The sequence below is a fragment of the Argentina silus genome, assembly GCF_951799395.1.
Source record: "Argentina silus genome assembly, chromosome: 9".
NCBI classification, from domain to species: domain Eukaryota; kingdom Metazoa; phylum Chordata; class Actinopteri; order Argentiniformes; family Argentinidae; genus Argentina; species Argentina silus.
Window position 1 is genome coordinate 11,009,337 of NC_139663.1, and position 14,491 is coordinate 11,023,827.

The following is a 14,491-nucleotide window of genomic DNA, read 5'->3' on the forward strand; positions in this document are numbered from 1 at the left end:
TTCAACATCCACAAGCCCTCTCCAAGCAATATCACATTTCTCATTCTCAAGAGGAACAAACTACACAACAGTGGTTGAAATGGTTTGTCCACTAACCTCAAGAGTAGGCCTTCCTAATTGCCGGGGGAACTGCTGGGCTGTGAACGGAACTTCAAAATAGTGAGCCACGCTGGCTATCCCTTTGAGCAACAGTGGAAAAACAAGTCACCCAGCGAGGGACACACACACACACACACACACACACACACACACACACACACACACACACACACACACACACACACACACACACAGTCCTTTTTCTTCAGTCCTCAATTTAATTTAGCCACTGTGCTTAAGTCAGACTTAAAGGCTCTATGTTTGGGTCCAAGGGTAGCCTTGGGCCACTCTCTCCACAAAGATTAACTTACCTAAGGTCATTGTGAGCCAGCGCCCAAGTGGCCCTGTTAAACTGATAGCCCAAATGGAAACGCTGCTGTTTTGCAGCATGGTGCACTGCTTCAAATTGGGTTAAATTGATTCAGAACATTGTTTCTGTGGGCGGTTTTGAGTTTGATGAGCTCTGAGCCCTTTGCTTTTCACTGGGCTGTGCTGACTGGCTTGCAATGCCACAAGGGAATTCTATTCTATTGTTGGACCCAGAGAAACAGCGCACCGCTGTGTTCCAACCGCAGGTTAGCTCGCGGCGCATTGTGCAGATTTGACAGCAGGTTGGTTCACTGAAGGCCGTCCCAGTAATTATGCTCTTGTTTCAACGTGAATGGAATAGGAGGGGAGAGAAATGTTTTTGAAAGAAAGGTTAGCCTAATGCTAGGGATTTGCAGCACCTGTAGGCCTTCTTTAGTTTTCTGACAATTTAAGTATAAAGACCTGTGTAAATGTTTGATGGACTAAAAACACTGTCTGATCTATAGGCCTACCCTCTCACACGTTTTGGCTCCCAAACGAGGACAAAGCTAGGAAGTAATTTCCGTTAAGAGGCCTATTCATAGGCTAATTACCTGCAGACGATGCTGACCTCTGGTGTTAAACAATGGTATGGCATGTGGGGGGAAAAGAGCAGGCTATTCCTTACAATTTCACTAGGATCAAGAGTATTTTATTTTGTGTGTCCCATCGTTCAGAGAATCGTTTAAATGTGTGTTTCAGGCTGATATAAATAATAGATTGGAAATCATTAAAACATGTCAATGTACTTTGGATCAGTTGGTCGACTTTTGACTGAGCATCCCTTGTGTTCCATTTTCAAGCAACTTCCAGGCATGAACTATCGATAACCGAATTTCAGATTAGTGGTTTGTTGTCGACACGGCCTACTTTGTGTGTCAACATGTAAACGGTTTTGTTTTGTATACTTGTACAACTGAAATTAATTTCACAATATTTGAAATCACCGGTTGCACAGTTCTTTGGCTGACGGCTAAACACCGCCAGGTGAGTATTGCGTAAGGAATGATTTGTACTTGTCGTGCTGTATGTAGCCACAAGGTGATGTTAGCTAGCTTCTATGCACACACGATGAATGGACTTTCTCTTTCTCTCACTATAACGTTAATTAGTTCGTTTTATTACCGCGGATAATGACAATTGAATTAAGCAAGTTGTATTTAGCTAGACGATCTCTTTAACTAGTTGTCCACAGACTTGCTGCTGAGGCATCAATGAATGTATATGGCTAAACTAGAGAGGCGTCGCAGCTGATTCAGGAAATCGCTAGAACACACCAGCTTGTTTCCATCTAGCATCCAAGGTTGCACACTTTTTTCCTGCCCAGCACCAGCACACCGGATTCAACCACCCAGTTCAACTAATCGTCAAGCCCTTTGTTTAATCAGGTTTGTTGTGCTGGGCTGGAACAAAAACGTGCAATGGGCTCCTTGACTGGAGTTGTGTGTGCATTGCAACTGTGGGCATTGCATCCCGTTTTAGTCTAAATCAGCACACATAAACAAACTCGTTTTTAATCCCAATTTCTAACATTTATTTTATTTTATTCAACAGATCCATGGTGGCGGGTTCGGTTCTAATGGACCCGCCCACTAAACCCGGAGCCAATCAAGTGGCAGACGTGGTGTTCGTCATTGAAGGAACTGCAAACCTTGGTCCCTATTTTGAGTCTCTCAGAAAGAATTACATACTGCCTGCAATTGAGTAAGTATTTTTCAAACATTCTTTTTGCCTGTCATTGTTTTAGTTATGCCTTTGATTTCTGGCTTAACAGCTGCCACTTCATCATCACAGGTACTTCAATGGAGGCCCACCTGCAGAGACAGATTTTGGGGGAGATGTGAGTCATTCTTCTTCTTGTTTTATCTTTTTGGTGTTCTATTTCAGAGTAGAAAGAAAATAGATACCAATTTTCTCCCTCTCTCTCTCTCTCTCTCTCTCTCTCTCTCTCTCTCTCTCTCTCTCTCTCTCTCAGTACGGAGGCACACAGTATGGCCTTGTGGTGTTCAACACTGTGGACTGTGCTCCTGAGTCATACGTCCAGTGTCACGCGCCAACCAGCTCGGCATTTGAGTTTGTCTCTTGGATCGACAGCATCCAGTAAGAAATTGCAATTAGAACTTGTTCTTGAAAAACTACCATGATGTGTTGTGTTGCAGAGATGTCAAAGTAAAACAAAGGATGTGCTGATTTGTAACTTTGTAAATGTGTTCTAACTTCCTTAGGTTTATGGGAGGTGGGGCAGAAAGCTGCAGTCTTATTGCAGAGGGACTGTCTGTGGCCTTACAGCTCTTTGACGACTTCAAGAAGATGAGGGAGCAAATGTGAGTTATCTGTTTTTACACACACACACACACACACACACACACACACACACACACACTATAACATCTTTCAATCTGTCACTACCAGAGGTCAGACGCACAAAGTGTGTGTGCTGTTGTGCAACTCTCCACCGTACTTGCTGCCTGCCGTGGAGAGTGTGAGCTACACGGGCTGCACAGCAGACAGCTTGGTCAAAATCATCCGAGACGTGAGTGGCCCACATACACCGTCCGGCAAACACCACCCTGTTCAGACTACCAGTAGTACCAGTTGTTGGTGCTGGTTAACTTATTCATGAGAATACACAAGTACTTGTTTTTATTATTATTGTTATTACTTCCATAAGTAATGGAATATCCGAAAAGGAAAACACTCAAGCACACTTGCTACTTTCTTGACTTTCTTGCTACACATTTATGTAGGAAGATGGCAACATTTTGTCATGATTTTAATGACCATTTTAATCATTAATTTATTTTTGGTCTGTTGATGTTATAATAACTTGTGCCTCCTCCTTAGAGAGGCATTCATTTCTCTGTGGTGTCTCCACGGAAACTACCAGCTTTACGGGCGCTGTTCGAGAGAGCATCGCCAGTCGGAGGACCGTCTGAATCCCACCCGGACTACAGCCAAGACCCCTTTCACATGGTCCTAGTCAGGGGCATCGCACTTCCTGGTGAGGAGCAGAGAACAAACACACATACAGTACAATGGATTCACATTACTGTTCCAGTCAGGAGTGACTTCAGACATCAATCCTCTCCTCTGCCCTGCCCTCCTCTCCTCTCTTCCTCACATATGATATAAGTAAGGATTGGTCCACCAATTTATTCTAGAATATCTCTTTCCAGTTTCCTCAGGTGGGGGCCCAGGCCCTCTCAAACCAGTGTTGCCCCCCCAGCCCCTCCAGGCCCTGCAGCCCCTGCAGCCCCTGCCTATCAGTCAACCTCCTCTTGGGCCTGCCTCACAGGCACCACCACCTATAAACACGGCCCATCCATACCAGGTACCAAACTAATCCACAGGGTAGGAATGCTCACCAGGGGAGGCTGGTGGAGGTAGAAGTTGGAGGACGGGTTCATTGAAATGCATGAAATGGAATGCGGAATGGTACCATTCCTCATACCATTCCATGCATTACAATGAGCCCATCCTCCGATTTTGTCTTCCGATTTCCACCAGCCTCCCCTGGTGCTCAGATATATGATTCAGTTGTACTGTTTTTGTACTGTACAGTATGACCTCTAAATAGCTGAATTCACTGGCTTCTAGTTGACACTATTGTCTCCTCCTCCCTCCTCTTGGCTGCCTGTCAGCCTTCACCCTCCCTCACTGCTGCTCAGGCAGCCGCACAGATGGCTGTGGAGGCAGCCAACAACCAGAAGAGTCGCTGTGAGTAACCTGAACCGTCTAAACCTCTTGCATCATTGTTACCTTATATTTGTGTAAGACTGTGTCTCTTTTACCGTCCAGTCCCAGGAATGGTAAATCCCGGGACTACCTTCAGTGGCCAGCCAACGCTCCCGTCTGTGGCGGGAGTGAAGCTGGCTCCCTCCAGCCAGCCCAGCCTATCAACTGTCACCACTGTTTCAACACCAATGTTGCCGCAGCAACAAGCCCCTCCCCCTCAGCAGGTCCAGCCCCCGGGACAGCCACCGCCCAATCCACAGCCACAGGCACCACCTCAGCAGCAGCAACAGCAGCAGCCCAACCCCAATCAGCAGACTCCCCCGTCATCACAGCCTGGCATGGTGAGAGCCTGATCACTAAATTGTATCAAAGCAGTATACTCTTATATACATTATACATTAATACCCTAAGGCTCATTGTTATCACTTCTCTCCTTTTCTCTGATAGGTTGGTGTGTCTGCAGCTCAGGTCAACTCAAATTCCATTGGACAGCAGCAATCTGCCAATAAGATTGTAGCATGGAGCGGGGTGCTGGAGTGGCAAGAGGTGAGGGAAACTATAACTTAGTCTCAAACATCAAGCACCCTTACCTAGAAATGGGTGAGACTCATCAAGCCGCCTACTTGTTCTTCAGCCGTAGGCTTTAACAAAACCACGGTTGGATCTGACTGAACTGACTTTTAAGTTTGTTTGATTATCATTAGTTATATCATGTTCATAATTGATTTTGCTCAATTATGGAATTGTTTGACAGTCATGAAACGCAAACACAGTGTAAAAGCTAAACAAAGTTGATATTCTTTACCCAATTAAACACATATGTTTAGTACAGCCACAAGTCACAAAAGGGCATCGCAGCTCCATGTATCAACTGGCAGTTAATGGATCCATTTCCCCTCATGAAGGGCCCAAACTGCTGAGCATAAATAACCTATACGTCTGCTGGAAAAAACCCAACACAATGCAATTGTAATAATGGACACAGGGACTACACCAGGCCCAGACCGATATGGGATTGATTAAGTATTGATCAGGTATTGATTTCTTGAAGATGAACGGTGCTGGTTATTGTCCCTGTAGGATCTGGCATATCGACCCTCTTTAGAATGTTGCACTGCTTCCTTGTCAGGGCAATTTCTCATGTTCGGTAGTTTCTGCATGGGGCTTTTAATCAAACAATCCCTCACTACCCCAGGGTGTGAAACGTTAGCCCTGCGGTCACTCTGTATGCTAACTTCCAAACCTCTCCTTCCATTTCTCCAATCCTCCCCCATTCTTCTCCTCCTCCCCCACCCTCTCCATCCATCACTTCAGAAGCCCAAAGCCTCGTCTATGGATTCCAATACCAAACTCACCCGCTCCCTACCCTGCCAGGTGCAAGTCAACCAGGGAGAGAACCTGTGAGTAGTAAAAACCACAACTACAAAGTGACCGCTCCACTGATTGCTCTTTGCATGTGTTGCTGTCTATATTGAGAGTTATCAGGAGCTGTTTGTGGGGTTTTTTGTGTCTCCCAACAGAAATGCTGACCAGTGGCCACAGAAGCTGATCATGCAGCTGATCCCACAACAGTTACTGGTGAGAGTCCTCTCCCCTCCCTCCTTTTATCCAAATGTCTGTTTGTCTGTCTTTCTAAATGTGTGTTCAGGAATGACAAGAGATTATAATGAGTTATGAAAATCTAAATAGTTGATTGGTTGAAATATTGATAATGAGTTGATATTTCTCCCTCTCCCCAGACAACCCTCGGTCCACTCTTCAGGAACTCTCGAATGGTTCAGTTTCTCTTCACCAACAAAGACGTTGAGTCATTGAAAGGCCTGTACCGCATAATGACCAACGGATTTGTGAGTACTACTTCTACTAAACGTCCCATCACCTCCATCTCTCATTTTTAACTGCATTTCTGCACCTGTTTTTATCCATGATAGAGTACAGAACTTCTGATTGTATTTATCATGAGTCACCACTCACAAGTGCTGTCCACTAGATGGATTAAACAGGTGTTTCTGTGTTGCCCAGAAGCCACTAGATGGTGGCACTGTGGTTGAGCTTGACTCTGTTCCAAGTGAATGTGTATCCACTTGACTGGTTTTGTCTGACAGTGTGCCAGAATATAATTACATATGAATGAATGCCAATGTGGAGGCCTAATGCTAACATCTCATCCTGCCTTGACCTCTGACCCCTTGACCTGTGACCCCTGCAGGCGGGCTGCGTGCACTTCCCCCACAGCGCCCCCTGTGAGGTGCGAGTGCTCATGCTGCTCTACTCCTCCAAGAAGAGGATCTTCATGGGCCTCATCCCCAACGACCAGAGCGGCTTTGTCAACGGCATCCGGCAAGTCATCACCAACCACAAGCAGGTCCAGCAGCACCGCTCGGTGAGCAACTGGGATCCTGGGAGAGATGGGAGGTTAGAGGGGAGAGACTGGGAGAGAGGAGAGATGTGCAGAGGGGGTAAGATACAGGGGAGACTGGCAAAGATGGGGAGCATATAGGAGGAGAGAGGGGAGGTTGGAGGGGGGAGACTGGGAGAGAGGGGAGGTTGGAGGGGGGCGACTGGGAGAGAGGGGAGGTTGGAGGGGGGGGACGGGGGGGAAGGTTAGAGGGTAGAGACTGGTAGAGAGAGAGAGAGAGAGGGAGGTTAGAGGGGCAGACTGGGAGACAGAGGGAGGGGGGACTGGGAGAGAGGGGAGGTTGGAGGGGGGGACTGGGAGAGAGGGGAGGTTGGAAGGGGGAGACTGGGAGAGACCAGGATGGCGGGGGGGGGGACTGGGAGAGAGGTTAAAGGGGGGGGGGGGGGGAGAGAGAGAGAGAGAGGTTAGAGGGGCAGACTGGGAGAGAGAGGGAGGTTGGAGGGGAGAGACCAGGAGAGTGGGGAGGGGGGAGGAGGGAGGAGAAGACTGGGAGAGAGGGAGGTTAGATCAGAAGGGGGGGGGGGTAGCACAGAGAGTGCTCTCCAGAGCCTTCACGGCTCCATATACGGTCAATTCCTGCTAAGCGTTTCCAGTTTGAGAGCATTCCCCCCCCTATTGTGCATGTCAAAGTTCATTATTGCTAGCAGAACAGTGAGATGCTTAGTTCACACGGGGTCCTAAAAGTGTTATACTCATGCAATAAACGTCCTAAATGTCAGGTTTGTCCCTGGTAACAAACATGTCAGACCCTCTCATACAGTACAATACACCCTTAGGCCAGAACGCTGTTGCCTTCAGGTAAGCACTTTGCATGCTTATGTAGTGACAAAACGACTGCAAGCCTCATTGAAAAGGCAACCTGCCTGTGGTCTACATTAGTTACATTATATCCTTACAGCCTTTCCGTTCCCATTAAGGTTGATGTTGCCTGTTTGTTCATGTTGGGGGGGGAATTTTTATGTGTTGGGGGGGGGGGGGGGGGGAGCACTAGACCTATAGGAATGTGTTAACTAGTGCGTGTGAGCGTCAGGGCAATTACACTAGGCAGTGGACATGAAATTATAATGAAGACTTTTTCATGATGTATTCAAAGCTGCATTGCTAATGGGGAATTGTGGTAATCTTAAGGGGATAGTTCAGTTTTTTTTCCGTATTTCCATTGTTGAGCTTTCTTCGGCTACCTCCTGGGCTAGCGTTTAGCCATACCAGTGTACATGAATGGGATCAACGGAAAACTGCTTTCAAAATGTGAGAAAAAAGGTGTCTGGATGAGCCTACAACACTCCAATTAAGTGGAAAATGAAGTCCAACATTGAAAAACCTGAGCTATCCCTTTAACTTGATTAAGCAATTATTTAATAGTTGTTTGGAGGTTTTTTTTTGCAGGAGGCTCTGGGGTGGTGTTGTGGGTTATTAGGGGTCTAAGCTGCGTAGAACCCTATTGTGTTTGTTAGCATTGGCTTGTTTTTTTTGCATTGTCTTGCAAAAAACTTTTTTAAATGTTAAGGCATAGGAGCTTGCAAATTGGCAAGATGGTAAAGGGCCGTAGGTACATTAATCTGTCTCTTCCCAAAGAACTAATTTGCATCATGACCCAGAACTTCCGCCATTTAGAATTTTATGAGGTCTGTCCTATAATTGACGAGCTTAGAAATCAGACATGGAGGGGTGCATCAATACCTAACTTGGCAAACCGATGTCTACCCCTCTCAGGACCAATGATATGCAGTCAAGTTTTTCTTAGTCATGAAATTTGGCACAGATGGTCAGGGGTATGTGTTCACATAACCCCGACAATATGGTTGTGTTTGACCACAGGGTGGCACTGTTAAATGTTTGTGGCTTATAGCGGCCATGTTGTTTTAGCTAATCGAATGAAATATTTTACATGGAAAGACCTTTGTCCATGGATCATGTATACCAAATTTCATGCAGATCTGCTAAGTGGCTTTGGAGAAGAAGATGTTGAAAGTATTCTACAACATTCAAAACACAACAGAATACACCATGAGCATTTCTCAGACTTTTCAAAATGACAAGAAATACTAAAGCTACATTTAGATATTATTTTTTATTATATTCTTCCTTTTTGGAAGACAAAATTGTCCCAGAAAAATAGAAATGATATGTGCGCTAAATCCCCGTACAGAAGTGTACAGTGAAGATAAGAGGAGGGAAATCGAGGAGAGGGACGGTTTTCATTCTCTTTAAAACAAGATTAGGTGTGGAGTGTCATCCAGTGTCACAGTCAGATTATGACTCGTCTTGCTTGCCAGATTTACAGCCCCCGCACTCATATGGCTGTGAGAGACTAGGTGATGAAAGGGTCAAAGGTCACGTCTTATCCAAGTCGGGATAAGCAGGAACGGGAACGGTTTCACCAGCCATTTTGTGTCAGATTTGCATGGTTTATTTCAGCTGAGAGAGATGTAGAGTACAAACGCCCACTGGATATAATGGCCCCTCTCATTCTCTGCTTCACCACTCTCCTACAGTTGGGCTCAGGGGGTCCGATGCCACCTGGCCAGGTTCCGACCAATCCCAACTTCCTCAACAGGCCGACGGGACCCATCCCCGTCTCCCATTGCAACGTCCAACAGCAGGTAAGCTCACTGCAGCGTAGCGTCTCTCTGTTCATGCTCTGCCCCCCCCCCCCCTCCTCCTTCACGCTGTTCCTGGCTCCACCGCCCGTTCCTCTGGTATCCTGCTATGACTGCATGCCTTGTTAACCCTCCCCCCTCTCCTTCTTTTCTGCACCTCCACCACCCCCTCTTCTTCCTCCTCTCTCTCTCTCTTTCTCTCTCTGTTTCGTCTCTCCTTTGTTCAGTCTGTGGTGGTAGGCATGCCCCCTGTTAGTCAGGTCGCTATGATGGAAGATCAGCAGAGACAGAACAACCTGGTGAGAGTTACATCACACACACACACGGTAATACGCATGCACGCACACACACCACACTCGCACACACACACACCACACTCACACACACGGTCATACGCATGCACGCACACACACCACACACACACACACACACTACAGGTATAGGCTCTCCCTTTGCTCATTTCAGCACCAGCATGGTGAACAGCTCTTTTCCCTCTCTGCATGTTTCCTTTCTCCCTGTCTCTGATTGGATGCTCAGTCTGCTCACAGCATAGGTTGCCTGGCATGTTTAGGGTTAAGAGTGGCACATTCAGTCTCGGTCCTCAGGCTAACAGATTGCAAATCAAGTGCAAATCTCTGCCTAACAGTGCACCATCTTTCAGTCAGTATGAATCACCTCCCTTCAAGTCCCCCCTACTGGGTGCTCTTCTCTCTCCTACCCTCTTCTCAACCATTAAACTGTCTCACACTCGTTCAGATGACAATGAGAGCAGCCGGCACGGCCAATCAGCAGGCACCTGTCACCGGAGCTCCGCCCAACCAGGTCGCTCAAGGCGGACAAGCCCAGTCTCAGGGTGCCATGCTCCGCCTTCCAAACCCCGGAGCCAATCCGCAGCTGCGCAGCCTCCTCCTCAGCCAACAACAGCCAGTAAGAAATGCACCGGCTGACTATCCATATCATATCACGACCATCATCTATATTTTACATGTCTTCTTATAAAGAATAAAATATTTATTAGCAGTTACCTACCTGAAGCAGTCTAAACTAGACCACAGGCTGGGAATGTCTCTTGGGTGTGTTTGTTGATGAAGCATGTGTGAGTAGTCATATTGTAGAAGTGCAGTCGTAACATTGTGTCTCTCTCTCTGTGTGTGTGTGTGTGTCTGTCACTCTGTCTGTCACTCTGTCTCGTTCTTTTTTTTTTTCCCTGTCTCCTTTCTTTCTTTCTTTCTTTCTCTCTCTCAGCAGGGTGGTGTGTCTCACATGCAGGGCATGATGCCTCACCAGGGTATGGGGCCGCAGCTAGTCCACCCTACACCAGGAGGGGGCGCCCAAATGCAAGCCCAGTGGAGACAACCTCTCGCAGGTGGGCTACAGCCACGGGGCCTACACACATTGTACTGTTCAGCCTGCCCACATGGCTCAGAGGGACACAATCATTAATCGGGAGCATAATACAGTCTTATATATCACAACTAAGGAAACTAATATGTCTAAAGAAGACCATACACAGTATGCATTGTAGCAAATGTTTGTCTCTTGAGTCTATATATTGTGAAGTGAGTCCACATCCAAACTGTATAGTATTCGCGTGAGTCAACAACTTCAGTCAATATTTGTATACGCAGTGATTCACTCCCTTTTGTATTTTCCCAACCAAAGAAATGTTTGTGTGAACCATGTGCTTTCCACCCAAGGCTAAATCTGTCTCCCCCTCACTTCTCTCTCTCACAGGTCAGATGCTGATGGCTGCTGGTCAAAGGGGCTCCATAGCACAGCCTCCTGGAATGCCACAGGTCTCCAGTGTCATGGAGGATGAGATTCTCATGGACCTTGTTTGATTTTGGACACACAAAAAAAGACTCCACTTCCCATCAGCCAATCGTTTGAATTTCATCATGCAAGCAGACTGGGAGATTTTGTTTAGTTTCAACACTTGCTTTTGTTTTTTTGTTTTTTGCTTAAAAACGTATGATAAATTTCTGTAGTGTACAAAAAGTATGCTAGCATGCCAAAGAATGTGTTACATGGTCATAAGGATGCCAAAGAATGTACTACATAAATCATAAGGTGAAGTAAACAAAATGTTTGTGATCAAGGATTAAAGGACATGAATATGATCATAGACAAGTATAACTACAAAAGATAGACATACAGTACATTCGGAAAGTGTTCAAAGTCCCCTTCACATTTTGTTATGTTACAGCCTTATTCTAAAATGGGTTGAATTTATTTTTTTCCTCATCAATCTACATACAATACCCCATAATGACAAAGCGAAAACAGGTTTTTAGAAATGTTTGCTAATTTATAAAAAAATAAAAAACTGATATCACATTTACATAAGTATTCAGACCCTTTGCTATGACACTCAAAATTGAGCTTATGTGCATCCTGCTTCCAAATTCAATTGATTGGACATGATTTGGAACGGCACACACCTGTCTATATAAGGTCCCACAGTTGACAATGCATGTCAGAGCAAAAAGCAGGCCATGAGGTCAAAGGAAGTGTCCGTAGACCTCCGAGACAGGATTATGTCGAGGCACAGATCTGGGGAAGGGTACAAAAACATTTCTGCAGTATTGAAGGTCCCCCCCATCATTCTTAAACGGAAGAAGTTTGGAACCACCAAGACTCTTCCTAGAGCTGGCCGCCCGGCCAAATTGAGCAATAGGGGGAGAAGGACCATCGTCAGGGAGGTGACCAAGAACCCAATGGTCACTCTAACAGAGCTGCAGAGTTCCTCTGTGGAGATGGGAGAACCTTCCAGAAGGACAACCATCTCTGCAGCATTCCACCAATCAGGCCTTTATGGTAGAGCAGCCAGACGGAAGCCACTCCTCAGTAAAATGCACATGACAGCCCGCTTGGAGTTTGCCAAAAGGAACCTAAAGGACTCTCAGACCATGAGAAACAAGATTCTCTGGTCTGATGAAACTAAACTCTTTGGCCTGCATGCCAAGCGTCACGTCTGGAGGAAATCAGGCACTGCTCATCACCTGGCCGATACCATCCCTGTGAAGCATGGTGATAGCAGCATCATGCTGTGGGGATGTTTTTCAGTGGCAGAGACTGGGAGACTTGTCAGGATCGAGGGAAAGATGAATGAAGCAAAGTACAGAGAGATCCTTGATGAAAACCTGCTCCAGAGTGCCCAGGACCTCAGACTGGGGCGAAGGTTTACCTTCCAACAGGTCAACGACCCTAAGCACACAGCCAAGACAACGCAGGAGTGGTTTCGGGACAAGTCTCTGAATGTCCTTGAGTGGCCCAGCTAGAGCCCGAACCCGATCGAACATCTCTGGAGAGACCTGAAAATAGCTGTGCACCGATGCTCCCCCTGACAGAGCTTAAGAGGATCTGCAGAGAAGAATGTGAGAAACTCCCCAAATACAGGTGTGCCAAGCTTGTAGCATCATACCCAAGAAAACTTGAGGCTGTAATCGCTGCCAAAGGTTCTTCAACAAAGTACTGAGTACTTATGTGAATGTGATATTTCAGTTTTTTTATTTTTAATAAATTAGCAAACATTTCTAAAAACCTGTTTTGGCTTTGTCATTATGGGGTATTGTGTGTAGATTGATGAGGGGGAAACATGAATTTAATCCATTTTAGAATAAGGCTGTAACATAACAAAATGTGGGAAAAGTGAATACTTTTCCGAATGCACTGTATATAACCATGTAACAAGTATTGATCGTGTGATAAGTATTGTATGGAATAAAGATGATTGATATATTATTTTTTAGATAATCACGATGGACTCGCCAACAATATTGTTACACCCTGATAACTGACTTTAGAAATGGGAGCCAAACCGTGAGGGGGTGTAATCATGGAATGCAACAGGCTAGAACATATTGGTGGCAAAGGGCCAAAAGGTGTAAGCATTTGTATATAAGGAGTGGTTTACAGATATGATTAAGATTCAAACTGTATAAATACTGTACTGAGCTAGAAACCGGTGCATGCTCCGCGGACGAGCTCGGCTTTGTTACTTGTAAATAAAAGTCTTTTGAGAAAATTCTCTTTCCCAGTCTTTGAGTAGATTTGTTAAAGTATCTAGTAAAGGATTCCACGACATATTCTTGGAATCATGAACAGGATTTGGAAAAAGGACCAGATCGCGGTGGACTGCTGGCGAGAATGGGCTGGACGAACTACACAAACAGTGGCCACAAAACAAGGTAAGCAGTGTTCCTGCTTTCTAGTTAAAAGTTTGTGTGGTTCGCTCCGGGTCTCCGGGCTCGACGGTAGAACACCGAGAAGGTCCCGCCAAATTTAAAAGAACTAGAAAAGAAAGTTGACTACGTTTTGGGGGTATACCATTGAGAAAAAGCCCTAGGAAGGGTCACATGTGTAAAGTCCTGCGGATACCGCTCCGTTGTGTTGAGGAAGTGAATCAATGGAGGGTAGGCTAAAATCCAGTATAATACCGACTGTTTAGTGTAGAGGAAGTGTATCTAGACAGGGGCTGAATTTGCTGGTCACTCAAGAGGAGTGTAGAGTTTTTCTGTCTCTGGTGGAGAAGGAGTCGCGCACCTGTCCTGGACCGTCACTTAAGTGTGACCTGGCGGAGAGGACGCGCTCTGTCTCGCACTGGAAAGGAAAGACAGCATATGTTCTTGGCTGTGCCTGTAAGACTAAGGCGTAGCAAAAAGTGGACCGTAGGAGGGTTCAAGATAACACTAAGAACAATCATTGCACGCGGAAAGTGTGCAGTACCACAACATAAAGAAACCACCTTTAAAAAACTAAGAGACGGATTAAAATACGTCCACTGGGTGGAAATACGGCTGGGACAAGATCTGATCTGGACAGAAAACAAAGAAAAAGGACAAATAGCTAGAATAATCTAGAAGAGGCAAGACTGTCAGTAGAATACTTTAAGAACGTGCGCGGAGAGAGCGCGTACGAAGATATACATCGCATAAGAAACCTAGACGACGTGCTCATCACTGCAGACCAGACAAACCAAAACCAATAATAACGATAAAAGTAACAAATAAGGAAGAATCGGAAAAAAGAACATCGTGCCTTATACAAGTAATCATAACCACGGATCTAAGGGTAAAACAGGCAATGGAAAAGAAAGAGAAATAAAAAACAAAACAAATGAGATAAAAACGAAGCAGGAAAAGAGTGCTTTTTAAACATTGATAGAATTGAAAGTGTGGCAGATTACTAGGTGGATAAACTTAGCAAAAATACAGGAGGATTTTCCTGAGGTACAGTGGATAAGAGCACTAAAAGGGCTGTGGAAGGTGAGGAACTTTTCTGTTAAATC

The 14,491-nt window shown here is 45.7% G+C and overlaps 1 protein-coding gene across 4 annotated transcripts; it reads left to right on the forward strand.

Annotated features, from left to right (window-relative positions):
• The first annotated feature begins 1,302 nt into the window (after positions 1 to 1,302).
• LOC310810071 (mediator of RNA polymerase II transcription subunit 25-like) lies at positions 1,303 to 13,188 on the forward strand. Of its 4 annotated transcripts, XM_083677688.1 has the most exons (20): positions 1,303 to 1,434; positions 1,743 to 1,835; positions 2,002 to 2,151; positions 2,242 to 2,287; positions 2,423 to 2,547; positions 2,673 to 2,771; positions 2,860 to 2,980; positions 3,292 to 3,448; positions 3,624 to 3,778; positions 4,089 to 4,164; positions 4,246 to 4,523; positions 4,630 to 4,728; positions 5,497 to 5,582; positions 5,703 to 5,760; positions 5,922 to 6,029; positions 6,392 to 6,565; positions 9,097 to 9,204; positions 9,958 to 10,128; positions 10,447 to 10,567; positions 10,936 to 13,188. In XM_083677688.1, the coding sequence occupies exons 3-20, from the start codon at positions 2,006 to 2,008 to the stop codon at positions 11,040 to 11,042; spliced, it is 2,235 nt and encodes a 744-aa protein (XP_083533814.1). In that variant the 5' UTR covers positions 1,303 to 1,434; positions 1,743 to 1,835; positions 2,002 to 2,005; the 3' UTR covers positions 11,043 to 13,188. The 4 variants fall into 4 exon arrangements, with proteins under 4 accessions (XP_083533814.1, XP_083533813.1, XP_083533815.1 ...); XM_083677687.1 differs by lacking the exon at positions 1,743 to 1,835; XM_083677689.1 differs by lacking the exon at positions 1,743 to 1,835 and having other exon boundaries at positions 5,500 to 5,582.
• The last annotated feature ends 1,303 nt before the right edge of the window (positions 13,189 to 14,491 follow it).